Below are 26398 nucleotides of genomic sequence, written 5' to 3'. Positions count from 1 at the left end.
CACTGCAGAAGGAATGTTTGCAATGAATGTTCCTTTTGGATCAATCTATTACCGGGAATTAGCATTTTAATTTGTTTCAAGTAGCAAGAGGTGATGACGTCCTCGGGGAGCTGTCCGAGAAAACGTTACTGAATCTATTCAATGCGATGGAACTAAATTAACATCTGGAAATAGACAAAAAGATTTAAAAATTCAGTAGACCTGACATTTTACTGCATGTACTTATTTTAGACTGCTTAATGGTGTTTAGAAGGGAATTTACCCCATAAAAAGGAGATTGTTATCAAGGAACAATTGTGTGCACATTGGGAATTCCATTATATATCAGATCTAAATTCATTCATCAGTATTGAGGCAATATGCTGCCTTGCTACTATGGCACTGGGTGACACAGTTCGTTTTCCTTGCATTCTAATTGTGTGTGCGTGTGTTGACCGTGCATGCTGTTAGAGATTGGCGGTTAATTCACATCACATACGCTGTTGTTTATTTATTTAATCATCCTGGTTCCCCCTCATGTCATGTCGGCAAACGATGCACCTTTTATAAACAAGGAGCTGATAACTGAGTGCAGGGTAATATCTGGTGCTGGAAGAGCTCAGAATTTTTAAAATTGCATTTGAGATGATGTGCTATCTTAGTGCCATCAATTTGTGCAGATGGGAGTGTCTCCCTGAGGAAACGGCACGCGATGCAGGTTCCAGTTTGCCTGCCTCCTGTTTACAGTTGCCGGGTTTCGAAAGCTGCTCCTCTGCAACGGTCTCCTAGCTCCATCTCTGCAGTGTCGCTCTTCTCTGCCCCTGCCTCGGATCATCTGTCGTTGCCGTAATCCTCAACCATGCCTTTGTTACCTATAAACTCTTGTGGTTAGGTTTCTACCCTGTGCTGTCTATAAACACTTGTGAAATTCTAACTCGCAACTAGCCCAGTTCACTCGGTTCAACTTATATTGGCTTCAGATCTACCAAAACCTTGATTTAGAAAATTCTGATTTTTGTTTGCACATCTTTCAATGTCTTCGCTCCTTCCCACGCCTGCAATCTCATCAAGCCCTACGACCTTTAGAAAACTCTGCGCTCCTTCAATTCTGGTTTCTTACACCTCCCCTAGTTTCTTTTTTCCATCATTGGCAGCCATGTCTCAGCTGCCAAGAGTCCTACGCTCTGGAGTTCGCCCCCTAAATCTTACGGTTCTGCACTTCCTCCTTTTTAAGATGCTCAGGAAAACCTCGCCCTTTCAGAAAGGACAGGTGGAGCCCTTGAGGCTTTGGTGCCAACTTTTGTTTCAAAACACTCAGTGAGGGATCTTATACCGAATTAAAGGCTCTAGATAAATGCAACTTATTGTCCATTGATTGCGATGTTGCCTTGTTTTCCAGGGGGCTCCACGGTGGATCTGCTCATCTATCAAACTCTGTGTTACGTTTATGACAACCTTCGTGACGTAAATGTGGACAACTTTGTCTTGAAGATATGTGGATTGGAAGAATTTCTACAGAAGTAAGTTTGTGCTGAGGTTTAGTGCGTGAACAAGTAGATGGCATGTGGGCGTGGGGAACTTGACAGAAGCGTGAAAAAGCAATGGGTGTGCTGTCACGCTCGAGAAGCAAACATACTGAAGCATGAAAGATGGTGATTCGGAGAACTGTTAAAGTGGCTGGTTCATTTTGAGCAGTTTTAAAAGCTGCTTTATCAATGTCACACTCTCGTGTGAACTGGTGAGTTCGGAATGAGAGGGTGACTTCCCCTGATTTTTCTTTCAAAGTTTGCCTTCACCTCCACTGAAAAGATTGATGCTTCCCAGAGTAACTACACTTGCCAGTGATTCTCCAACACTTTGTCGGTGTGGCTATTCCTCATTTGCAAGCCTAAACGGACACATGACTCTGTGGGGAGGTAGCTTTCAGCTCAATGGGGCAGCACGGTGGGGCAGTGGTTAGCACTGCAGCCTCACGGCACCGAGGTCCCGGGTTCGATCCCGGCCCTGCATCACTGTCCGTGTGGAGTTTGCACATTCTCCCCGTGTCCGCGTGGGTTTCGCCCCCACAACCCAAAGATGGGCAGGGTAGGTGGATTGGCCACATTAAATTGCCCCGTAATTGGATAAAATTAATTGGGTACTCTAAATTAAAAAAAACAAAACTTTCAGCTAAATGTGATCCAGCCATTGTCTAAATGATTGTACAGTCAGGTTTCCAATCGGGGATTCCTATAACGCAGACCAGAAGCATTCTGTGTCACATGTTTGAATGAGCTATCCAATTAGTCCCACTCACCTAGTCTTTACCCAGCCTTTTCCTTTTCAAGCATATATCTAATTCCATTTCAAGGTTAATATTGTATCTACTCCCAGTGCTTTCCAGATCGAAACAACTCCTTGTGTAACGAGAAATCCGCTTGTTTCCCCCCCCAAATTCCTTTTACCAATTATCTTAAACCTGTTTCCTCGGGTTAGCGATCCTCCTGCCCGTGGAACGGTTTCTCCTTGTTTGTCCATCAAATTCCTAGATAATAAAAAAAAAAAATTGTGTGCGTCGCTGGTTAGGCGAGCGTTTATTGCCCATCCCTGGTTACCCTTCAGAAGGTGGTGGTGAGCTGCCTTCTTGAACCGCTGCAGTCCTTCAGGTGTAGGTACACCCACTGTGCAGTTAGGGAGGGCATTCCAGGATTTTGAACACCTTTATCAAATCTTAATTTTCTTCTCCCGAAGGGAAACGATCCCAGCTTCTCTAGTCTCTCCTCGTAACTGAAGTCCCTGTGGTGCCGTTCCAGTAAATCGGTTCTATTCTCTCTGCTACAAGACCTTGATATCCCTCCTAAAGTGTGGTGCCCAGAATTGAGCACAATTCACTGGGAGAGGTCAAAACTGTGTTTCATAAAGTGTTAGCACAACTTCCTTGCATCTCTACTCTCATATTTACAGAGCCATGGATGTTTTGTGCTTTGTAATAGCTATATCAACTATGGCCATCGAGTATCTGTTTCCTGCACCTCCTTTAATATTGTACCATTTTGTTTATATTCCAAAAATGTGTCACTCCACACTAGTGAGTGACTAGATTGTGATCAGGAGACGAGACTTGGCTCGTTTTATCTCCCTGTCCGCAAAACATTCACGTGCCCCTACAGCTGCCTTTTACTGAGCTCTGTCACTCACCACACAGTACTGGCCACACTACAGCCTTCCTGCGCTGTGGTCAGGAACAGAATCTTAGGCTTTGCTCAGCTGCCTTTTGATGGCATTCAGTATAACTCTGTCTTTGGCGTGCAGTTAACTCTGCCAGTGCCAGATTATTTACAAGAAGGCTTCCAGGGATGAGGAACTTCAGCTGTGAGGATAGATTGGCGAGGTTGTGACTGTTCTCCTTTGAGAAAATAAGGCTAAGAGGAGATTGGACAAGGACGTTCAAAATCACGAGGGGGGCGAGGCAGAGTAGATCGGGCGAAACTGTTCCTGCTCGTAAAAGGATCAAGAACGAGAGGGCACAGATTTAAAGGGATTTGCAAAAGAAGCAATGATGTGAGAAAAAACTTTTTCATAGAACGAGTGATTCGGGCCTGGAAGTGTCGTGGAGGCAGGTTCAATTGTGGCGTTTTAAGAGGGCATTAGATGATTACTTGACTAGAAACAAATGTGCAGCAGTATGGAAGGGGCCGGGGAATGGCACTAGTGATGATGCTCGTCTGGAGAGCTGGAGCAGATACGATGGGCCAAATCTCTTGCGCCGTGACAATTCTGCAATTCTTGCAAAGACGTGAGCGCAACATGAGATTCAGACTGACAGGTGTGTTTATTACTGGTGTGTGTCTAGGTGACATATATCTCCCTTGCACTTAGTAGTTCACAGGTCCAGCTTGTTGACGTGACATATTCATGATATTGTTTCTGGAAAACCAGATGACCTCAGTTGGAGGTTTAGCGAGGGACTCTTCAAAATCTCATGAATAAAGGTGAGATCCTGCCCACCTTCATGATGCACTGGAGTACGGATAAAGGACAAAGTTATCTGTCAGATGAAAATCACCCAGAGGGCTACAATCTGCCGAAAGGTAATAAGTGGGATTGGAGAGCAATAGAAAGCTAAAGGAAATAAGTTTTTGATGGAACATTGCACCTTATTTGTCTCTTCTCTTTCCCCCATCTGGTCTGAAAGAACCACACGGTTCACTCCATTCCTTTTATCTTTGTACTTTGGAGGCCATTTGAATTACACTTATAAGGATTAGATGATTAGTAAGCAACAACTGGGCAAATTTAATAATAATAATCGCTTATTGTCACAAGTAGGCTTCAATGAAGTCACTGTGAAAAGCCCCTAGTAGCCACATTCCGGCGCCTGTTCGGGGAGGTCGGTACGGGAATTGAACCCGCGCTGCTGGCCTTGTTCTGTATTACAAGCCAGCTGATTAGCTCACTGTGCTAAACCAGTCCCTTTTGAGAGGAGGTGACATTTCTTAAAGTTGGGCCTTCCCTCTGAACTGATTCTGTTCTTGTGGTGATGATGACTCAGGAACAGTGGAGGAACAGTAGTGTATGTCCAACTGTGGGTGCTGTGCGACTTGCAGAGATGTTTGCAGCCGATGGTGTTCCTCTGCTGTTGGAAGTAGAGGTCAACTGTGCTGTTGAAGTGAGCTTGGTAAGTTTCTGCAGGCAAGAGTAGTGGGAATGAGTCCAGGAGTCGGGGAAACAATCAAAAAAACAGGTTTGTCTCGGACGGTGTCAAGCTTCTTTACTGCACCTGCCCAGACAAGTTTAAAGGGAGAAAAGTCTTGTAGCTACAGCTATCCCAGCGATAACAGTGGCATTTCAGTGAGATCTTCGCTCCTGAGTTTGCCATTAACAACTTGAAATGAGGGTGGCTGACAATAGACCATTGGGAGCTAACCTCATTGGTTACAAGAACATTGAAGTTCCTTGTTGTGAAACTTGGACCTCGTTTCCTCCACCTAACAGCACCTTTTTAAGAGCTTGATGAAAGTGCACAGCGGGGTTTCAGAATACCAGCAGCCAGACCACATTGATGTAATTGCAAACCAGTCGACGCTCTTGAGTTCCCAACCACATTCGCAATAGGCTTGCCACCTTTTGCCGATAACCCCGCCCAGTTTCGGATGAGTGTGATGGATCCAGTACAACAACAACTTGTGTTATTGTGGTGCCTTTAGCTAAGTACAAAGTCATGAGGCATTTCGCAGGTGAATGTAGCTAAAGGCTGCAAGCATGGTCTTGTGTTGTGAGATTTGCTTCCCTGATGAGTAAACTCAACAATTAATGCTTTGCACCATTTGTGACAGAAATAAATTGGGAATGGTGTGGGAAAGAGAGGAGAATTATTTTAAATGTAAAGCAACCCTCCAAAGTGACCTTTCTTTTATTTTAAAGTGTCTAGACTGCTCAGTGGAAAAACTAGATTTTTGATTCCAAAATGGAGCACGTATGACATCTAATATGCAGACGAATTGCAGACACGCACATTTCATATTACTTTCAATCTGAGTGTATTCTGTGTAAACCCATTCTGTGATTAGAGCTTGGGCAGCAACTTCTCTTTTTGATTTAAAAACGATCTGAAATATTTAAATGTTAGACTCTATTTGTAGATTTTAATTTCCCCCAGTTTATTTGGGGGTGTAACAACCTCTCAAACACCTGTACAGCTGCTAATTTTTATTTTAAATACAGGCAGCTGGTCTGTGCATTTGCACCTCTGTGCACGTGTGTGTGTGTGTGTGTGTGTGTGTATGTATATCTGTGTGTGTGTTTTGTGTGTGAGCATGCTACTAAGTGCTTTTGTTTTTGCTTCTGAGGAGGAGATGATTGCAACTTAATTAGTCGAGCAGAACTGGTTTATTTTGATTTGATTCCTAAGCACAAAATAATCACATGTTGGAACTATTTCTGCAGCATTACCGTCCTGAAGGTTGCGGAGTGGGGGAGTTTCCATTTAAACCTATTTTGCGACTGAGCATTAGGGTTTTCTGCAAACGCTACCCACCCACCCAATCAAGTGGCTTTTTGAAATGAGGATATACATCCTTCCATATTCCTGTTAATGCTGAAACCTAATGTGGCATTGAGCTGCACCAGACAGGATAGTCACTAATCTCTGCTGAGTTAGCAAGCCTTAAGGTGGTCTGCGGAAAACTACTGTTTGAGGTGAATAGCATGGTTGTGTGTGTGGGGAAGCTAGATTAACACAAGAAGGAGAAATAAGGTATGTTCACTGGGTTAGATGAAGAGGGTTATGTTCAAGTCTCCCACTCTCGAGATTCCAGGAACTGGCAGAAACTGATTCCGTAAATATGTTTGAAAGGCTATTGCCAATGAGGAACCATTAAAAGGCGATGGGGAAGAAAAGTGAGGATGTGGGACTAAACCCAACTGCTGTTAAGAGCTAGCACAGACGCAATGGAGCAAATGTCCTCCTTCTATGCTGTAAATTTTGTATGATTCCATTGGGTAACCCACTGTTGCACCTGTGATGTACGGTAGGACCTGTACTACAGGTTCGCCGGTAGTCCCTGCCTGTATAAATATGCGTGTCCTCCAGCCAGCAGCCATTTCGCCAGCTGCTGTGGGAGGCCACACATCTGATAGCAATAAAGCCTCATTTGGATTGAACTATCGTCTTTGTCCAATTGATCGTGTCGCATCCATGAACTGGAATAAGCTCCTTGTGCATGTTCCACCATTTTAGGGAAGAGGCATTCGAAAGGGTAGACTCAAACGTGATGTGCCGAATGGCCTCCTTCTGTGCTGGAGGGATTCTATGAGGCAGTGGTGCAGTCGTATTGTCACTGGATTAGTAGTAATCCAGAGACCCAGGGTACCGCTCGGTTCGAATCCCACCATGGTGGATGGTGGAATTCAAATTCCATCAAAAATGATCTGGAATTGACAATCTAATGATGGTCATGAAAACGTTATCAATTAGAACATAGAACATTACAGCGCAGTACAGGCCCTTCGGCCCTCGATGTTGCGCCAACCTGTGAAACCACTCTAAAGCCCATCTACACTATTCCCTTATCGTCCATATGTCTATCCAATGACCATTTGAATGCCCTTAGTGTTGGCGAGTCCACTACTGTTGCAGGCAGGGCATTCCACGCCTTTACTACTCTCTGAGTAAAGAGCCTACCTCTGACATCTGTCTTATATCTATCTCCCCTCAATTTAAAGCTATGTCCCCTCGTGCTAGACATCACCATCCGAGGAAAAGGGCTCTCACTGTCCACCCTATCCAATCCTCTGATCATCTTGTATGCCTCAATTAAGTCACCTCTTAACCTTCTCTCTAACGAAAACAGCCTCAAGTCCCTCAGCCTTTCCTCTTAAGATCTTCCCTCCATACCAGGCAACATCCTGGTAAATCTCCTCTGCACCCTTTCCAATGCTTCCAATTGTTGTAAAAACCCATCACACTAATGCTCTTTAGGGGAGGAAATCTGCCGTCCTCACCTGGTCTGGTCAACATGTGACTCCAAACAATGTGGTTGACCCTGAAATGGCTGAGCATCTAATCAAGGAGAGTTAGCCCACATCCCATAAAATTAGAATTTTTTTTTAAATCAGTTACGTCGTGACTGAGCTGCATCTTGACCTCCATCCACCTGCCTTATCTCCACATTGTTTTATTTCTTTGTCTGGGAAATAAATGATCAACTGCAGAGTGAACATTGTTATCTGAACTAATGTCGGACTGCTTTAGGTGAGGGACAGTTCCCACACCTTTGCATGAAGAAATGTTTGCCAACATAACTGATGCTTCAGTGAAGTGCTCGTTGTTTTTTCTGGCACGCCGTATTCTCTCGCTGTATATTGTTATCTCCACCTGTTTGCTTCAATCGGGTGTTTTTTCAGACACACGGCGGACAGTTAATGTGTGAAATGTGCAGCTGAGGCCCTGTACTAATTGTGCGAGAGGCCCAGAGGGGGTGGGTCACCGTACGTGACCCGAAATGCTGGCACTTTGACCAATGTGTGTGTTCAGGTCCAGTGGTGAGAGAAAGCCTCCTCCTGACAGGATATGTGGCACTGAAAGATAAGTGTTAATTTGACTGCAAATCATACAGGGATGGAGGGTGCAACATCCTGCGTTTCAGACAGTCCCACTGAGGAGGTGGCAGAACTCAATCCTTCAGGCCTCCCTTCAATAAATATTTTTAGAGCTCGTATCAAGATCAGTTATTGCCCTATTGGAAAGGCCTCTCTTCCCTCACTCGCATCAGTATTTTGTATAATAATATAATCTTTATTGTCACAAGTAAGCTTAACACTGCAATGAAGTGACTGTGAAAAGCCCCTAGTTGCCACATTCCGGCGGCTGTTTGGGTACACAGAGGGGAGAGTTCAGAATGTCCAAATTACCAAACGCCACGTCTTTCGGGACTTGTGGGAGGAAACCGGAGCACCCGGAGGAAACCCACGCAGACACGGGGAGAACGTGCAGACTCCGCACAGACTCCGCACAGACAGTGACCCAAGCCGGGAATCGAACCTGGGACCCTGGCGCTGTGAAGCAACAGTGCTAACTACTGTGCTGCCCATTGAAGTGGCGGAGACGTTCAGGGATGAAATTCCTGAGTTTTGGACCTAGGCAGCTGAAGAGACAGCCCTCCAGTGGTGGAGGAATTAAAAATCGGGGATGCACAAAGGGCCCGAAATAGAGAATTGCAAATATTTTGAAGGGTTTTTGGGGCTGGAGGAGATGAGAGATGGGGAAGGAGGGTGGCATAGTGGTTAGCACTGCAGCCTCACAGCTCCAGGGTCTTGTGTTCAATTCCAACCTCAGCTGACTGAGTGGAGTTTGCTCATGTGTTTCCGCGGGATGCTCCGGTTTCCTCCCACAGTCCAAAGACGTGCAGGTTAGGTGGATTGGCCATGCTAAATTGCCCTTAGTGTCCCAAAAAAAAGGTTAGGTGGGGTTACAGGGTCACAGAGGTAGGGTGGAGGCGTGGGCTTAAGTAGGTTGCTTTTTTGAAGGGCCAGTGCAGACTCGATGGGCCGAATGGCCTCCTTCTGCACTGTAAATTCTATGAAGACCCCCATCCTTTTGATACCCGCTCTGTGCCAGCTTAGAAACCCTCCGTCTATTCTACCTGAGACGAACCTGTGGTTGTTTCGTATCGGGTCCAGACTGAGGCCCCTACATCCCCCCTGTGCCTTCTCCACTGACCCCAGATCCTCGGTGCCGCCATCACCACCGGGCTCGTGGTGTACCGTTGTTGCTAACTTTTGGTTGGTTCAATTGGCTCTGTTTTATAACCTTTGCTCTCGAGTCGCCAGGTATCTTTACGATACCGCCACAAGGTTCAAGTTCAAGTAATGATCAATAACTCAATACACCAATTAGTAAGATTCAAATCAAAGCACATTTATTTACACACAGTCAAATCTACTCATGCATAAACGCTACTTTCTAAGCTACTTCTACAACTAAAAGGCCTATACTTAGCTTCGGACTGGCCCACCAGGTCAGGGGAACAAATGGCCTTTCGTTCGGGTTCTGAGTCTGCGGGATTCAAAAGCTGGTATGGACTGGTAGCTAGGAGCGCCTATCTCGTAGCGAGTGTTGATTTGAGACTTGCGGTCTTCGGCGGCAGCTGAACAGGTCACTGTCAAGGGTTGGTTCGAGTTGTTGAGTGACCCTGTCAAGAAGGACGATTTGAACTTGGGGGCTTAACTTTATAGTCCCCAGGGGCTTCCCGCCTTTCGGGGAGGACCCTGTACCTGGTTCTAGGTGATTGGACTTCGTTCCAATCGCTTGGTTCGATTTCTCCAATACTGGAGCTGTTCCCTGATCGTTGGGCGGTCTTTAGGTGTCCGTTAACCTCTTTTGTGTTGGCTCCCGCTGGCGCCGAGGAGTCTGGCTTGGCCTTGTTTATCTCAAATGTTTCGATTGTTCCCGGGGATCGCTCATTAATATGTAGGTGGCTGCTACATTATTATGCAGATGGTTGCTGGTATCGATGCTGTCTGGGCTTTTGCAGAGTCTAATACACAGTAAACTTGCACCTGCTAGTTTCTGCCTGTGTTGGCTGAATTTCCCTTCAGCCTTTGCTGTTCTCCATTTTATGTCGGGAATTGGCCAACTCAGGTGGCTTCACCGTGCCGGTGGGAGCCCCCCCCCCCCCCGACTGCGCTCTAAGAACAGTCTTTTAACTCGCGGGGTCTTGTTTGCCCACACAAATCCCGTGATATTCCTATTCACCCGCTTGAAGGAGGACTTGGGGATGAGGATGGGAAGGCACTGGTAGACAGGAACCTGGGGAGGACCGTCATCTTCACGGACTGCACCCTGCCCGCCAGGGAAAGTGGTAGCATGTCCCACCTCTTAAAGTCCTCCTCCATCTGATCCACAAGCCATGTTAGGTTGAGCTTGTGCAGGGCATCCCCACTCTTAGCCACCCGTATGCCCAAGTAGCGAAAGCTCCTCTCCACCATCTTGAGCGGGAGCTCTCCCAGTCTCTTTTCCTGGCCTCTTGCATGATCACAAAAAGCTCACTTTTCCCGACATTCAACTTATACCCCGGGAGATCCCCGAAATCGTTTAGGGTCTGCATGACTTCTCCCATCCCCTCCACCGGATCTGAAATATACAGGAGCAGGTCATCCGCGTACAGTGAAACACGTTGCTCCCCCCCCCCCTCCCGAACCAGCCCCTTCCAGTTTCTAGACCTCAGCACCATGGCTAACGGCTCGATTGCCAGGGCAAACAGCAGGGGGGACAGGGGGCACCCCTGCCTCGTTCCTCGATGCAGCCTAAAGTACTCCGACCGCAGCCGGTTTGTGGACACATACTGTGGGGGCTTGATACAGTAATTTGACACACCCTATGAACTCCTTGCCAAATCCAAATCTGCCTAACACTTCCCACAGGTACTCCCACTCCACCCGATCGAAGGCTTTTTCCGCGTCCATTGCAGCCACCACTTCTGCATCCCCTCCTTCCGAGGGCATCATGATCACGTTCAAGAGCCTCCGCACATTCGTGTTCAGCTGCCTGCCCTTGACAAACCCTGTCTGGTCCTCATTGATCACCCCCGGGACACAGTCCTCAATTCTAGTGGCCAGGATCTTGGCCAACAGCTTGGCGTCTACATTAAGGAGCGATATCGGCCTGTCGGAGCCACATTGCAGCGGGTCCTTATCTCGCTTAAGGATGAGCGAGATCAAAGCCCGCGACATCGTCGGGGGACGGGTTCCCCTTTCCTTAGCCTCGTTGAAGGTTCTCAGCAATAGCGGGCTCAACAGCTCTGAGAATTTCCCATAGAACTCTACAGGATATCAGGTGGACAAGGAGATAAGTCTCTCTCTCTCTCTCTCTTCCTCTTTCCCCCCCCCTCTCTCTATCTATCAATCTTCTCCAACCTCTGCCCTCTTTGTGATTTCCACCTACCAACCAGATCGGAATAATTGCAGTTGCACATACAGTGCATTCTCTTTATATTGAGGTTGAGAGCAACTTGCAAGGACTTTAATGTATGGATGTTCTAGTAGCAGTGCCACCCCAGCCCCTTCTTGCTCTCTCCATGCCATCCTCTCTCTCTCTCTCTCTCTCTCTCGCTCCCCACCGCCCTCTCTCTCTCTCGCTCTCCACCATCCTCTCTCTCTCGCTCCCCACCACCCTCTCTCTCTCTCTCTCTCTCTCGCTCTCTCTCTCTCTTGCTCTCCTCCACCACCTCTCTCTCGCTCCCCACCACCCTCTCTCTCTCTCGCTCCCCACCGCCCTCTCTCTCTCTCGCTCCCCACCGCCCTCTCTCTCTCTCGCTCCCCACCGCCCTCTCTCTCTCTCGCTCCCCACCGCCCTCTCTCTCTCTCTCGCTCCCCACTACCCTCTCTCTCTCTCTCTCTCTCTCTCCTCCACCACCTCTCTCTCGCTCCCCACCACCCTCTCTCTCTCTCTCGCTCCCCACCACCCTCTCTCTCTCTCGCTCCCCACCGCCCTCTCTCTCTCTCTCGCTCCCCACCGTCCTCTCTCTCTCTCGCTCCCCACCGCCCTCTCTCTCTCTCGCTCCTCACCACCCTCTCTCTCTCTCGCTCTCCTCCACCACCTCTCTCTCGCTCCCCACCACCCTCTCTCTCTTTCTCTCTCTCTCTCTCTCTCTCTCTCTCTCGCTCTCCTCCACCACCTCTCTCTCGCTCCCCACCACCCTCTCTGTCTCTCGCTCCCCACCACCCTCTCTCTCTCTCTCGCTCCCCACCGCCCTCTCTCTCTCTCGCTCCCCACCACCCTCTCTCTCCCCACCGCCCTCTCTCTCTCTCTCTCGCTCCCCACCGCCCTCTCTCTCACCCCCCACCTTCTCTCCCTCACCCTCACTCCCCACCACACTCTCTCTCTCACTCCTGACCACCCTCTCTCTCTCCCTCCCCACCACCCTCTCTCTACCCACCACCCTCTCTCTCACCCTCGCTCCCCACCGTCCTCTCTCTCTTGCTCTCCACCACACTCTCTCTCTCTCTCTGTCGCTCCCCACCACCCTCTCTCTCTCTCTCTCTCTCGAATCCCACCCTCGATCCCACCACCCTCTTTCTTTCTCCCTCTCTCCCTGTCCCACTCTCATCCCCACCACCCTCTCCCTCTCTCTCTCTGCACCACCTTCTCTCTATCTATCTACCTTCTCCAACCTCTGCCCTGTACATTATTTCCTCTTTCCACCATTCTCAGTTTGCTACATCTGCTGCAGTGTTGTACGTCAGACTGACAGCCAGAAAATGGCCAGTTGCATCATTTTGCCTCGTCGAACTGGGAAATAACAGCCGCAGATCTGCTGTGATCCGATTCGGACCCTCCTCCTGCAGGTCAGAAAGCCGCAGATGAAGGCTATTCATGGATAGGATTCACTTCTGAAAAACACCTAGAGGGAGAAACTGCGGCTGCCTCAGCATTGCCCTTTTCGTTCTCTCTCTCTCTCTCTTTTTCTCTTTCTCTGTCTCTCTTTTTCTCTTTCTCGGTCTCTCTCTCTCTCTCCCCACTGCCCTGTCTGCCTGCCTCTCATGGCCTCTTCCCCTGCCTCCATCTTGCTCTCTCTGCCTCTCTCTCTCACTTTCTCTCCCTCTTTTCCTTGCTCCCCCCCCACCCATGCATCTGTTTTACAAATCTATCATAACGCACGAGTGAAGGTGGTGGAGGAGGAGGGGGAAAGGAGAGAGGAGAAGGCAAAGACAAACGGGTGATGGGGGAAGGGAATGAAACAAAAGGGAAGGAGAGTAGTTCAGGAAAATTAATAAATAACTTGGTTCCCACAAGAAATTATTACCATGACTTTTAGCATTTGAGTAATCCATGAGACAATGATAGCCCTAAGTGTGAGAATAATTGTTCGTTCTCCTCCAGTGCTGGAGACGAGGTTTGGAAAGGGTTTCCGGGCACTTGAGTGGCAGCACAGTGATGGTCTAGCACGCATGCGCAGTGTGGGCGCATTTTATTTACATGTTCGCGGCCATTTTGAAGGCCGCATGCAGCCGGCGTTATTAGCCGTGACGGACTGCTCCGCGACTCTCCCAACACCCGCCCGCGACCCACCCCCCGGGTCGCGCCCCCAAGTTTGCCAATGCCTGCTCTAGAACACTGGTTGTTGCAACAGCATAGAACTATACAAATTACAGCACGAAGGGAGGACATTCGGCCCATTGCCCTGTACTGATGTTAACTCATCAACTGGAACCATCTACTCCAATCTCAATTTTTCCGTTCTTTCCTGGCACTACTCTTGCTTTTCTAAATCTTGTCCCGTTCCTTCGTAACTGTGCCTCAATCGTCATTGGGGGCAAAGCATTCCATGTTCCAGTAACCCTCTGTGCAAAACAAAGAGCAATCCCGAGTTTACATAGTACAGAAGGAGGCCATTCGGCCCATCGAGTCTGCACCAACCCACTTAAGCCCTCACTTCCACCCTATCTCCGTAACCCAATATCCTCTCCTAACCTTTTTGGCCACGAAGGGCAATTTATCGCGGCCAATACACCTGCACATCTTTGGACTTTGGGAGGAAACCGGAGCACCCAGAGGAAACCCACGCAGACACGGGGAGAAGGTGCAGACTCCGCACAGACAGTGACCCAGCGGGGAATCGAACCTGGGACCCTGGCGCTGTGAAGCCACAGTGCTAGCCACTGGTGCTACCCACTTGTTTCTGCTTGTTTCTGATTCATTGACCACTGGAAGAAATCCTTCACTTTTTGATGTCAAAACTATTCATCCTTTTGAAAACTCCTATCAGACCCCAAGTAAGTATTCTCTATTGAGTGGAAAAGCTACTCATTTTTCAACCCTTTTTTTTCATGTATAACCTCGCGATCCTTGTCAAAAATCATCACAGTCCCACTTCCAAGGCTCCAGCAATCCAGATTGGTAGGCAGTACTCCAGATGAGGGCTTGGCAGAGAGCGGTGTGGGTTCAGCATTTTTTGTGCTCTGCATATAGAACCCGGGACCCTGGTGCTGTGAAGCAACAGTGCTACCCACTGTGCTGCCCTAATTGCATCTCCCACCTATCTGACTGCTCTGCCAACTTGCCTGTGTCCTCCTGCATTCTTCTTCCGTACGCACTAATTTGGAAGCAACAAACTTGTGTCATTCTTTTCCTACTCTTGCCCAGATCAGTATAACTGGGGAAAGAAAGAGGTTGTCCCAGGAGCCGTCCATTACCTATCCAAAAGAAATGTACCTTTTCTCCCATGTTGTGGCTTGGCATTCCCCTCTCAATGCAGCTGTGTTCTCTTTAATACCATATGCTTTCATGCAGAGAGCCTTTTTATGTGGTATCTTATCCAACCAACATCCGAAATTTCAGTTACAACATCCATCGCAATTTATAAAGGCGCTCTACGATTTTCTTAACGAAATTCAATTAATCGAGCATGATTTCCATTTGAAAATTAGTGCTGCTTTTTCTTGACGAGCTCATACGAACAAATGTAGCTCAGACGAATGAAAATACGAATTAGGGGCTGGAGTAGGCCCCTCGAGCCTGCTCCATCATTCAATAAGATCATTCTGATCTGATTATAACCTCGACTCCACATTCCTGCACACCGCCAATAACCTTTCACCCCCTTGTTAATCAAGAATCTATCCAGTTCTCTCTTAAAATTATTAAAAATTCAGCTCCAACTGCCTTTTGAGGAAGAGCTCCAGAGACTCTCAACACTCAGAGAAAAGAATTCTCTCCATCTGTCTCAAATGAGGGACTCCCTTATTTTTAAACAGTGACCCCCTAGCTCTAGATTCCCCAAAAAGGAAAAACCGTCTTCTCCACATCCACCCAGTCCATGCTCCTCGGCACCTTAAGGGTTTCGATCAAGTCGCCTCTGACTCTACTAAACTCTAGTGGATACAAACCTAACCTCTCCAAACCTTTCCTCATTGGACAACGTGCCCATTCCCGGCATTTGTCTAGTAAACTTTCTCTGGACTTCCAACACATTTACGTAATTTCTTAAATAAGGAGACTAATGCTGTGCGTGATACTCCAGATGTGGTTTCACCAATGCAGTTTAAAATTGAAGCATAACCTCCTTTCGTAACCCATTCCCCTCACAATAAATGATGACATTCTATTAGCTTTACGAATTACATGCTGTGCCTGTATATTAAGATTTTGCATTTTATGCACTAGGACACCCAGGTCCCTCTGCATTCCTGAGCTCTGCAATCTCACCATTCAGATAATAAGCTTTTTTGTTCTTCCTGCCAAAATGGACAATTTCACATTTTCCCACATTAAACTCCATAGCTCATGGCCGGGATTCTCCGAAATCCCAGCCAAGTGTTAACGCCGGCGTAAACACCGGAGTGGTGTATGCCGGCATCAACGGACCTCCTGGCCCAGCAATTCACCGGTCTTTAGGGGGCTAGCATGCCACTGAAAGACGGCCCTGCATGCCGGCGCGGGTTCGCACATGTGAGTGACGGCCGTCTCCACGCCGGAGCGTGCGCGTGGTTGCTGTCTCCGCGCCAGTGCATGCGTGTGGTTGCTGTCTCCGCGCCAGTGCATGCGTGTGGTTGCTGTCTCCGCGCCAGTGCATGCGTGTGGTTGCTGTCTCCGCGGCGGAGCGTGCGTGTGGTTGCCGTCTCCGCGCCAGTGCATGCGTGTGGTTGCCGTCTCCACGTTGGAGCATGCGCGTGGTTGCTGTCTCCGCGCCAGTGCATGCGTGTGGTTGCTGTCTCCGCGCCGGTGCATGCGCGTGGTTGCTGTCTCCGCGTTGGAGCATGCGCGTGGTTGCCGTCCCCGTGCCGGTGCATGCGCGTGGTTGCCGTCTCCGTGCCGGTGCATGCGCGTGGTTGCCGTCTCCGTGCCGGTGCATGCGCGTGGTTGCTGTCTCCGTGCCGGTGCATGCGCGTGGTTGCCGTCTCCGCGTTGGAGCATGCGCGTGGTTGCCGTCTCCGCGCCGGTGCATGCGCGTGGTTGCCGTCTCCGCGCCAGTGCATGCGTGTGGTTGCCGTCTCCGCGCCGGTGCATGCGTGTGGTTGCCGTCTCCACGCCGGTGCATGCGCGTGGTTGCCGTCTCCGCGCCAGTGCATGCGTGTGGTTGCTGTCTCCGTGCCGGTGCATGCGCGTGGTTGCCGTCTCCGTGCCGGTGCATGCGCGTGGTTGCTGTCTCCGCGTTGGAGCATGCGCGTGGTTGCTGTCTCCGCGCCGGTGCATGCGTGTGGTTGCTGTCTCCGCGCCGGTGCATGCGCGTGGTTGCTGTCTGTGCGTTGGAGCATGCGCGTGGTTGCTGTCTCCGTGCCGGTGCATGCGCGTGGTTGCTGTCTCCGCGCCGGTGCATGCGCGTGGTTGCCGTCTCCGTGCCGGTGCATGCGCGTGGTTGCTGTCTCCGCGTTGGAGCATGCGTGCGGTTGCTGTCTCCGCACCGGTGCATGCGCGTGGTTGCCGTCTCCGCGCCAGTGCATGCGCGTGGTTGCTGTCTCCGCGCCGGTGCATGCGCGTGGTTGCTGTCTGTGCGTTGGAGCATGCGCGTGGTTGCTGTCTCCGTGCCGGTGCATGCGCGTGGTTGCTGTCTCCGCGCCGGTGCATGCGCGTGGTTGCCGTCTCTGTGCCGGTGCATGCGCGTGGTTGCTGTCTCCGCGTTGGAGCATGCGTGCGGTTGCTGTCTCCGCACCGGTGCATGCGCGTGGTTGCCGTCTCCGCGCCAGTGCATGCGCGTGGTTGCTGTCTCCGCGCCGGTGCATGCGCGTGGTTGCTGTCTCCGCGTTGGAGCATGCGCGTGGTTGCTGTCTCCGCGCCGGTGCATGCGTGTGGTTGCTGTCTCCGTGCCGGTGCATGCGCGTGGTTGCTGTCTCTGCGTTGGAGCATGCGCGTGGTTGCTGTCTCCGTGCCGGTGCATGCGCGTGGTTGCTGTCTCCGCGCCGGTGCATGCGCGTGGTTGCCGTCTCTGTGCCGGTGCATGCGCGTGGTTGCTGTCTCCGCGTTGGAGCATGCGTGCGGTTGCTGTCTCCGCACCGGTGCATGCGCGTGGTTGCCGTCTCCGCGCCAGTGCATGCGCGTGGTTGCTGTCTCCGCGCCGGTGCATGCGCGTGGTTGCTGTCTCCGCGCCAGTGCATGCGCGTGGTTGCCGTCTCCGCGCCAGTGCATGCGCGTGGTTGCCATGTCCGCACCGGCGCGGAGCAACAGGGGACCTAACAGCGGGCCACGCGGAAGGAGGTTGGCCCCCTCCAGATCACGGCTGCCCGCCGATCGGAAGCCCCGATCGCGGGCCTGGACCCCGTGAAGGCCCCCCCCCCCCCTCCCGAGTCAGATTTCCCCACCCCGCCCCCCCCCACGTTCACCACGGCGGCGGGTCCGAGTTCCCACTGGGTGGTACCAGGTTGGAACCACGGCAGCGGGACGCGGCGGAATGCGGCAGGTGTTCGGCCTGTTGCCCATGGAGAATTGCCACAGGAGCTTATTTCAGCGGCCCCCAACTGGCGCCGCGGTGACCGTGTGGGCGCGATTGCCGCCGATTCTTCGGTCGCCGGAGAATCGTGTCCCGGCATCGGAGCGGCGTGGTGGGAATTTCCCGCACCCCCGCCAATTCTCTGACCCGCCATGGGCTTGGAGAATCCCACCCCATGTCTTTCTAAATGTTCACTAAGCGCACTAATACCATCCCATATTGTGAGTCCCGGAAGATGACTGACAATCAGAGTAAGACCTAACTGTCTCAGCATGTTCCAATTTCTAAATGGGATGTCACATCAGCCTTCCACTACACGGTGATATCACTTCCTCTTCCTTCATCTGTTCTCAGCACTTCACCTTCATCTGTGAATTGAATACTACTGCAGATAAATTCAGTATTAGGACCAATACAAAGCTTGCAAGTATTAAATTTTAATGCTTCAAGGCTCTTCTGTAATCTGACTCAATTTTCTTTTTATTATTTTGAATGCCGTACCATGTGCAATAAACAATAGTGGGTCATGATTTCATTAATTTACCTGCAACGGATGGAATGTCTGACATTGAATCAAAGGTCACCTATCTATGACTGGCACAAGATTAAATGTGATTAAATCAGTGAACTTTAAATGTAGTTTCAAGAGTTGAAGTCTGAAGGGTCTTTCCACACCTCTCTTAATCAACTGGAAGGTGGTTTCTATGTCATAGGTGCTATGTAAACGCAAGTTGCTGTGAGAGAAGGTTTAATCAGAAATGCACAGGGTTGGTTCTGCACTTGTTAAATAACACTTGGATTGTTGACAATTTGTGTTTTTGTTAATTTGTCCATGCTGTTTTTTATAAACCAGAAATTTGTTAGGTTTCGGGGCTGAACACGAGGGTTGCCATTGTGAAGGTTTCATCACATGACTTGCCTCACTTTCCAGCCATTGGCCGGCCAACACATCCATCCGCGTGGTGTACTGCCTTCCCAAACCAATTGGAAAGCAAAGAGTCTATTTACCCAATTGGATGATACTTGACTCTCAGTCGGAACAGCCTTTTAATTCCCCCCTCCATTTTCAATATTCTTATAACTGGTGAAGAGAAATGCTGAAAGAAAATTTTAAAAATATGTATATTTTTTAATGTGGCAGTGATTTTTCTCCAGTGCCCTGGATCTTCAATTCCTGGCGATTACAGGCCAACCCTGGAGACTTGGCAACCCTACTGAATGCGAATCCATTCAGAAGTGAATTCAGGCTTAATCAATTTTCACATGCCACTCTTTTTGTCTCGTGTTCAGAAAGACACGTGAATTGATTGAGGCAAAGTGAGTGGAAGGGCAGCACGGTAGCATAGTGGTTAGCACTATTGCTTCACAGCTCCAGGGTCCCAGAATCGATTCCCGGCTGGGATCACTGTCTGTGCGGACATTCTCCCTGTGTGTGCGTGGGTTTCATCCGAGTGCTCCGGTTTCCTCCCACAATCCAAAGATGTGCAGGTTAGGTGGATTGGCCACGCTAAATTGCCCTTGGTGTCCAAAATTGCCCTTCGTGTTGGTTGAGTGGGGTTACTGGGTTATGGGGATAGGGTGGTGTATGCTTGAGTAGGGTGCTCTTTCCAAGAGCCGGTGCGGACTCGATGGGCCGAATGGCCTCCTTCTGCACTGTAGATTCTGCACTGTAGATTCTATGATTCTATTGGGGAAAAAAACGGTAGTTTGCAAATTACAAAATTCTCATGGAAATTTTATTCTGTTCCTTGGCTCGAAGTTAATTGTAAATATATTGGTTGCAATAAAATTCCGGCGCTCCTTCACCACATTTTAAAAATAATGAATATATGGGAAAACTGTTACATGAGGATGGTGTCCTTTTAAAAAAATACATGTATTGAATGATGGGTGGGTCTGAGGATATGTTCTTTTACTTTCAATTTCCTGTAATTGTGACGCAGTGTCTCACCCCACGCAGTATCCAGACACTGAGCTATTGTTGTGAGATTGATAGCTGCTGGGTTAGTTCAGTCCATTGACCCGGTGTTTTCAGGTTTCTCAGGCTTGTCTCACCCAGGCTCAGCTGGTGCATAAAGCCCAAAGCCATTAAAATGCCTGATAATTGGAGGAACACACCTGCTTACGATCCGGTACTTGCCCATTTTGTCCGCCTTCCTGTACGGTTTTTAACATGCATGTGACTCATAGTACCAGACCTTGCCCTTATATTTAATTTGAAAAGGTAACTTGGTTGTATTTGCAAGCATTTTATGTCATTTTTTTAAAGACCCAAGCGTGTGCGGTATTATTTAAATTTGAAAACACCTTGAAGAAATAGCCAGTGCTGCTATCATTTTAGTTGATGGGAGTAGTAGAACATACAGTGCAGAAGGAGGCCATTCAGCCCATCGAGTCTGCACCAACCCACTTAAGCCCTCGCTTCCACCCAACCCCTGCAGCCTGATGCGACCATCAATTCACACGAGACAGAGAGTTGAAGTGAGCAGTGGCTTTAATCAACTAGAACAGTGCCTGCCTGCGACTGCTCTGCACTGAGAGCCGCCTACAGGACTGCTGCTCTATATACCTCCCCTCAAGGGGGCAGAGTCCACAAGGGCACCAACATGATACAAGCAGTGTAATACAATACAATAGTCCATAGGTGGAGCCCACCAGGGCAACAACATAGCACAATGCAATACAGTGGTGAATGGTTGCCATAATACATTCACCACACTGCCCAATAACCCCTCCTGACCTTTGTGGTCACTGAGGGTAATTTATCATGGCCAATCCACCTAACCGACACGTCTTTGGACTGTGGGAGGAAACCGGAGCACCCGGAGGAAACCCACGCAGACAACGGGAGAACGTGCAGACTCCGCACAGACAGTGACCCAGCGGGGATTCGAAACTGGGACCCTGGCGCTGTGAAGACATAGTGCTATCCACTTGTGCTACCGTGCTGCCCTAATGTTGCAAAATGAATTCAGCTCGAATTAGGATGTGGCTAGAAACACATGTCAGACTACTAATGTGACTGTAATCACACTCCTGGCTGACGGGCAGCGTTGGAGAGGACCAAGATAGCCCAAAGTGGAGAAAGAGGATCCGGAAAACCTTGCGTTACATCGCTGAGAGCAAACTAAAGCCAAGCGTCGATAATGAAAGGAGCGCGTGACTATCCTGGGCATCCCTCCCTCGTCTGCCCCATCTGTTACAGAGACTGTAGATTGCGCTTTGGACTCAGTCATTTTTAGTGTGGAAGCAAGTCATTCTCAACCCTGAGGGACTGCCAGAGGGAGAACGATTAAAGGAGGTTGTTTTTGTCTAGTATTCAGTGCTAACCACTGTGCTGCAAATGGCAAAAAAACTGCTTTGCCATTCAATAAGATCATGGGTGATTTTTGACCTCAACTCCATTTTCTCATCCAATCCCCATATTTTTTCCAGCACGTTATTTTTATATCAGATCTCCAGCATCTGCTGTATTTTTTATTTTAAAAAATATATATTTTTATTGAAGATTTAAATTTTACATTTTACCACTCAACAAATCCCCAAAATCTGGTACGTTACAGAGTGATCATTATTCCACATATATATGTGTACAGAAAAGACCAGCGAATACTCATGCAATGGTTCAAGGTATCAGTCACTGTAGTCTGTGTCTCCTCTCACACGGATAATGAAACAATGCCAGAAAGAATAGAGGATCTCAGGATATTAGGGTAACAGGATAAAGCCATGAGCATATGGCACAGGGGCGCATGACCTCCTCCACTGGTCAACGGAAACAGAGCTACACAATATACGGGATCCCTAATGGTGTTAAAATACAACCAATCGGACCTAACACATCATCCCGTAACCTCCAAGCAATGAAAGAATGTTCCAGAAAAAGGGAAAACAGGCTACCGCCACTGACTCAAGACGTAGCTTGGCAGTGCACACTCTCGCATACAGGAGTCAGTGAGCCAAGGATTCTTACACCAGACCAAGACTCACAACACAACAGACCTCACTCCTCTCCAGCCAAATCTGAGGCACTTTACAAGCTCCACCATCAAACTATTTTCTGCCAAGGACACCCCACCATCAAGGAGAAGAAGAATCGTCAAGTTGAGCCCCCAACCAAGGAAACTGTCCTATCGACCGGCAGGATTCTCTTCTCCTCTTCATCCATCCTCTTCAGGGTATCTCACAGTTCATCAATGTGAGCACCAATAGTCTGCGGGAGGAAGCCGCCACCACCATTCACAACTTCACTCACAGTGGCAGCCATTGTCTCGACGCCAACGCCATCACGAAGGACAGCGGACCAGCGAAGCCGCCACCCCGAACCGGGCCCCATCCCGACTGGCACAATCCAATAATGATTATCCTGACTTAACTCTTCTCCCCTTCGCCAAACTTTAGCCAGAATCTTCCAGGAGTTCAGCACAGATTACACACATTCGGATCGGATAATTATGGATTGTGCATCAGGATTGGACCAGAGCTCCCGAACTTCAGACGCTCCCACGCTTACAGCTGCAGTGTTTTGTTTTGGATCCCCGTGTTCCTTTGTCCCTGGCGATCTGAAATAGTCTATCTATTTCGATCTTGAATATATTCAACAGAATATTCTCGGGTCTCTGGGTAGAAAATTCCAAAGAGAGTTGTCTAGGTGCAAAATAGGCTATAATTAATGCAAAAGGCAGGCTCAACCTGTCCCAGAGGTGTGCCATCTGCCATATTGCGGACGAGGCATCCAGGACTGGAGCTTGCTACAGGTGCCATGCACTTTGCATATGCAAATAAGGAGTCTAACGCCTGGTTTAAAACCCCTTTGCAAAATTGGGCTACGCAGAATGCAGCTGGGCAAAATAAGTTCTGGACCACTTGGGGCACTGGATATTGGGCAGCATTATATGGGAAAAGTACACCCAGATCAAAATCTTGTGATATTGGCCTGAATTTTCATCCTCAACGCAGGTGGTGGGAGTTGGGAAAGTTCCAGGCTTGGTCCACCTGCCTCCAGCGGAAGTGCCCACAAAGATGGGGGCGGGATTCTCCGGTCCGCCAGCCGCGCTTCCCACCATGTTGTACCCCCGACAGCAGTGGGATTCTCCGTTCCCGCAGCTGGCCAGTGGGGTTCCTCATCGTGGCCACCCCACACCGTCGAGGAAACCCACGGGGATGGGTGTGCTGCCAGCGGATCGGAGGATCCCGCCGACGGAGGATTCCGCTGGAGACCTTTGTTGTCGAGGGGTAGCTGTGAGCTGGAGTCAGGCCAGCAGACCCAGAAAGTGATTTGGAAACAGCCACAGAGGCTGTTTAAAAGGTCCACCTCAATGCTGTGGGATTTTGTCCCAGTTAAAATAATAACATTCAGGCCTTCCAGCTGCCCCCCCCCCCCCCCCCCCTCCCCCATCCCCTATAAGCAGTCATAGACATAGAGGATACAGTGCAGAAGGAGGCCTTCGGCCCATCGATTCTGCGCCGACCCACTTAAGCTCTCACTTCCACCCTATCCCCATAACCCAATTACCCCTCCTAACCTGTTTGGTCACTAAGGGTAATTTAGCATGGCCAATCCACCTAACCTGCATGTCTTTGGACTGTGGGAGGAAACCGGAGCAGCCGGAAGAAATCCACTCAGACACGGGGAGAACGTGCAGACTCCGCACAGACAATGACCCAGCGGGGAATCGAACCTGGGACCCTGGCGCTGTGAAGCCGCAGTGCTAGCCACTGTGCTATATCTAGTCTCTTAGCCAAGTTTTCATGATGAGGCTTGGCAGAGAGCCCAGCTATCAGTTACTGTAGTTTGAGGATAAGGGGTAACTTAGCACTGAGATGAGGAGAAATTTCTTCACCCAGAGAGAGACTACAGAAAGTAGTTGAGGCCAAAATGTTGTGTAATTTCAAGAAGGAATTAGATCCAGCTCTTGGGGCTAAAGGAATTAAGGGATATGGGGGGAAGGCGGGATCAGGCAATTGAACCTGATGATCAGCCATGATCAGAATGAATGGCGGAGCAGGCTCGAAGGCCCGAATGGCGTCTTCCTGTTTCTATTTTCTGTATATGTTTCTATACCGCTGTTGGATCAGCTGTAGGACCGATCTGTGATAACCACCGATTCGCTCTGGGGGGGGGGGGGCTTTAGGAGGTGGCAGAGGCAGGGATTGAGGGATTTGGAGATCTTTTCATTGAGGAGAGTTTCCCGAGTTTGGAGGAGCTAGGGGAGGAGTTTGAGTTGCCGGGGGGGAATGGGTTCCGGGTTACAAGTGCGAGCTTCCCTCGCCTCCCACTAAGGGGGCTATAGGATAAGGTGATGTCAAAAACAGGGGTCAGGAAGGGGAGGATCTCGGAAGTATATAAGGACTGATGGACGGGGAAGGGTTTCCAAAAGGAGGGGTGAAGAGGAAGAGTTGGGAGGGGAGTTGGAAGTCGGGTTATGGCAAGAGTTCCTGAGGAGAGTCAATGCATCCTCGTCGTGTGCCAGGCTTAGCCTGATCAAATTCAAGGTGGTCCACAGGGCTCATATGACTGCGCCCCGGAAGAGCAGGTTTTATGAGCAGGTGGAGCACATGTATGGGCGGTGTAGGGGAAGTCCTGCGAACCATGTGCACATGTTTTGGGCGTGCCTGAGGCTGAGGGGATTTTGGCAGGGATTTTTCGGATGTCATGTCAGAAGTCCTGGAAGTGTGACTCCGAGTCCAGAGGTGGCAATATTTGGAAGCCCGGGGGGGGGAGAGGCCGACGTTTTGGCCTTTGCCTCCCTGGTTTCCCGGAGACAGATTTTGCTGGGATGGAGGGACTCCGAGCCTCCAAAGTCGGTGTTTGGGTCAGCGACATGGCAGGGTTTCTTAAGCTAGAGAAAATTAAGTTTGCCGTAAGTGGTTCACTGCAGGGGTTCGGTCGGAGATGGCAGCTGTTCGTCGACTTCTTCAAGGAAAATTGACCATCAGCTGGGGGGGGGGGGGGGGGGGGGCGCAGATGGTGGGGGAAGGGGAGACATGGAAGTGACAAATAAGGGTGAGGAAATCTAATGAAGGGAGAACCGTGGGATGGAGTAGGTACATGGACCATGGTAGTTAGGATTTGGGCGGGGGGGGCGGAGAGATTGGGGGGGGCGGGGAGTTGGGTATGTTATTGTGGGGGGTTTGTGTGTGTTGGATCTCTGTTTAAAATGTCAAAATTATAAATGCCTTAATAAAATATTTTCTAAAAAAAAAGGAACAGCCGTAGGATCAATCAAGTGTGTGTCAATATTAATTAATTAATTAATAAAAGAGTTCAGTTTTCTGATTCTAAGATCTTGGCCAACCCCAAAGGCAGACATGTTATTGTCTGTGACTCTGGTGGGCACTCCAGTGGTTCTGGTTAGTATCTATGCCCCGAACTGGGACGATAAGAATCTACTGGCCTCCCTCCCCGATTTAGATTCGCATCAGCTCAATTTGGGGGGGGGGGGGGGGGGGGGGGGGGGTGTACCATGGAGATTGGACACAGCGTTATTAGCGAACAAGAAATTTTGCGAGCGCATGTCCACTGCCATTGGGGATTATATAAAATTTAATTTAAAAGTGTCTTTCTCCCCCTCCACGCTGTGGGAGCCCTTAAGGTTGTCTTCATGGGGGGGGGAGAAAGATTATCTCCAACAAAGTGCACTCGATGAAGACTGCAAGGGCGGAGCAGCAGAGGCTGGTGGACTCCATTCTTCAGGGGAGCCACCAGTACTCACTTGCCCCAACCCCGGAGTTGCTGGCAAGTAGGATAAAGCTGCAGACACAATTTGCAGAGCGGTGGACCAGCTGCCAAGCTCGAGGGTCATGTTTTATTAAATACGTGGAGAAGGCCTTTTGGCTCACCAGCTAAGGGATAGGTGCGTTCCCGGGAAATCGGACAGGTACAGCAACTCGAGCAGTAGCCTGGTTTCTGCCCTTCCTCAGGCTAATGTGGCTTTTGAATCATTCTATCGGGGTCTTCATAGATGGAGCCTCTGGCGGAGGGATCGAGCACGACTGACTTTTTGGGCAGCTTATCCATGCCCGCGATAGAGAGGAGCGAGGAGTTGGTATTGCTGTTGAGCCCAGTTAAAATTACAAGATGCAATGGGCTACGCAGACTGGCAAAGTCCCTCTCCCCGATAGCCTTCTGATTGAATTCTCCAAGACGTTCGCGGAGCAGTTGGTGCCTTTAATTCTGTATATGTTTAATTATTCCTTATCCTGGGGTTCGTGGCTCTCTACCCTCACAACAGGCCTCTATCTCCTTGATTCTCAAGAAAAAAAAAGACCCAAAACAGAGTGGGTTGGATCGACCTATCTCAATCTTGAATGCGGATGGGCGGCACGGGAGCACAGTGGTTAGCACTGTTGCGTCACAGCTCCAGGGACCCGGGATCGGTTCCTGGCTTGGGTCACTGTCTGTGCGGAGTCTGCACGTTCTCCCCGTATCTGCGTGGGTTTCCTCCTGGTGCTCCGGTTTCCTCCCACATGGCTTGGCATAGCGGTATGAGTTGGGTAACTGGGTTTGGCGGAGA

General features: G+C 49.6%; 1 protein-coding gene across 2 annotated transcripts in view; it reads left to right on the top strand.

Moving 5' to 3' along the window:
• The window catches only part of pik3c2b (phosphatidylinositol-4-phosphate 3-kinase, catalytic subunit type 2 beta), a 226824-nt gene that overhangs the window by 63193 nt on the left and 137233 nt on the right, over positions 1-26398 (top strand). For both annotated transcript variants that reach the window (XM_072480072.1, XM_072480073.1), the window contains exon 5: positions 1379-1499. In XM_072480072.1, coding sequence (XP_072336173.1) covers positions 1379-1499 — 121 coding nt within the window. The remainder of the gene's footprint in view (positions 1-1378; positions 1500-26398) is intronic.

This window comes from Scyliorhinus torazame, chromosome 17, assembly GCF_047496885.1.
Source record: "Scyliorhinus torazame isolate Kashiwa2021f chromosome 17, sScyTor2.1, whole genome shotgun sequence".
Classification (NCBI taxonomy): Eukaryota; Metazoa; Chordata; class Chondrichthyes; order Carcharhiniformes; family Scyliorhinidae; genus Scyliorhinus; species Scyliorhinus torazame.
This window is presented reverse-complemented; position numbering and strand designations above follow the sequence as displayed.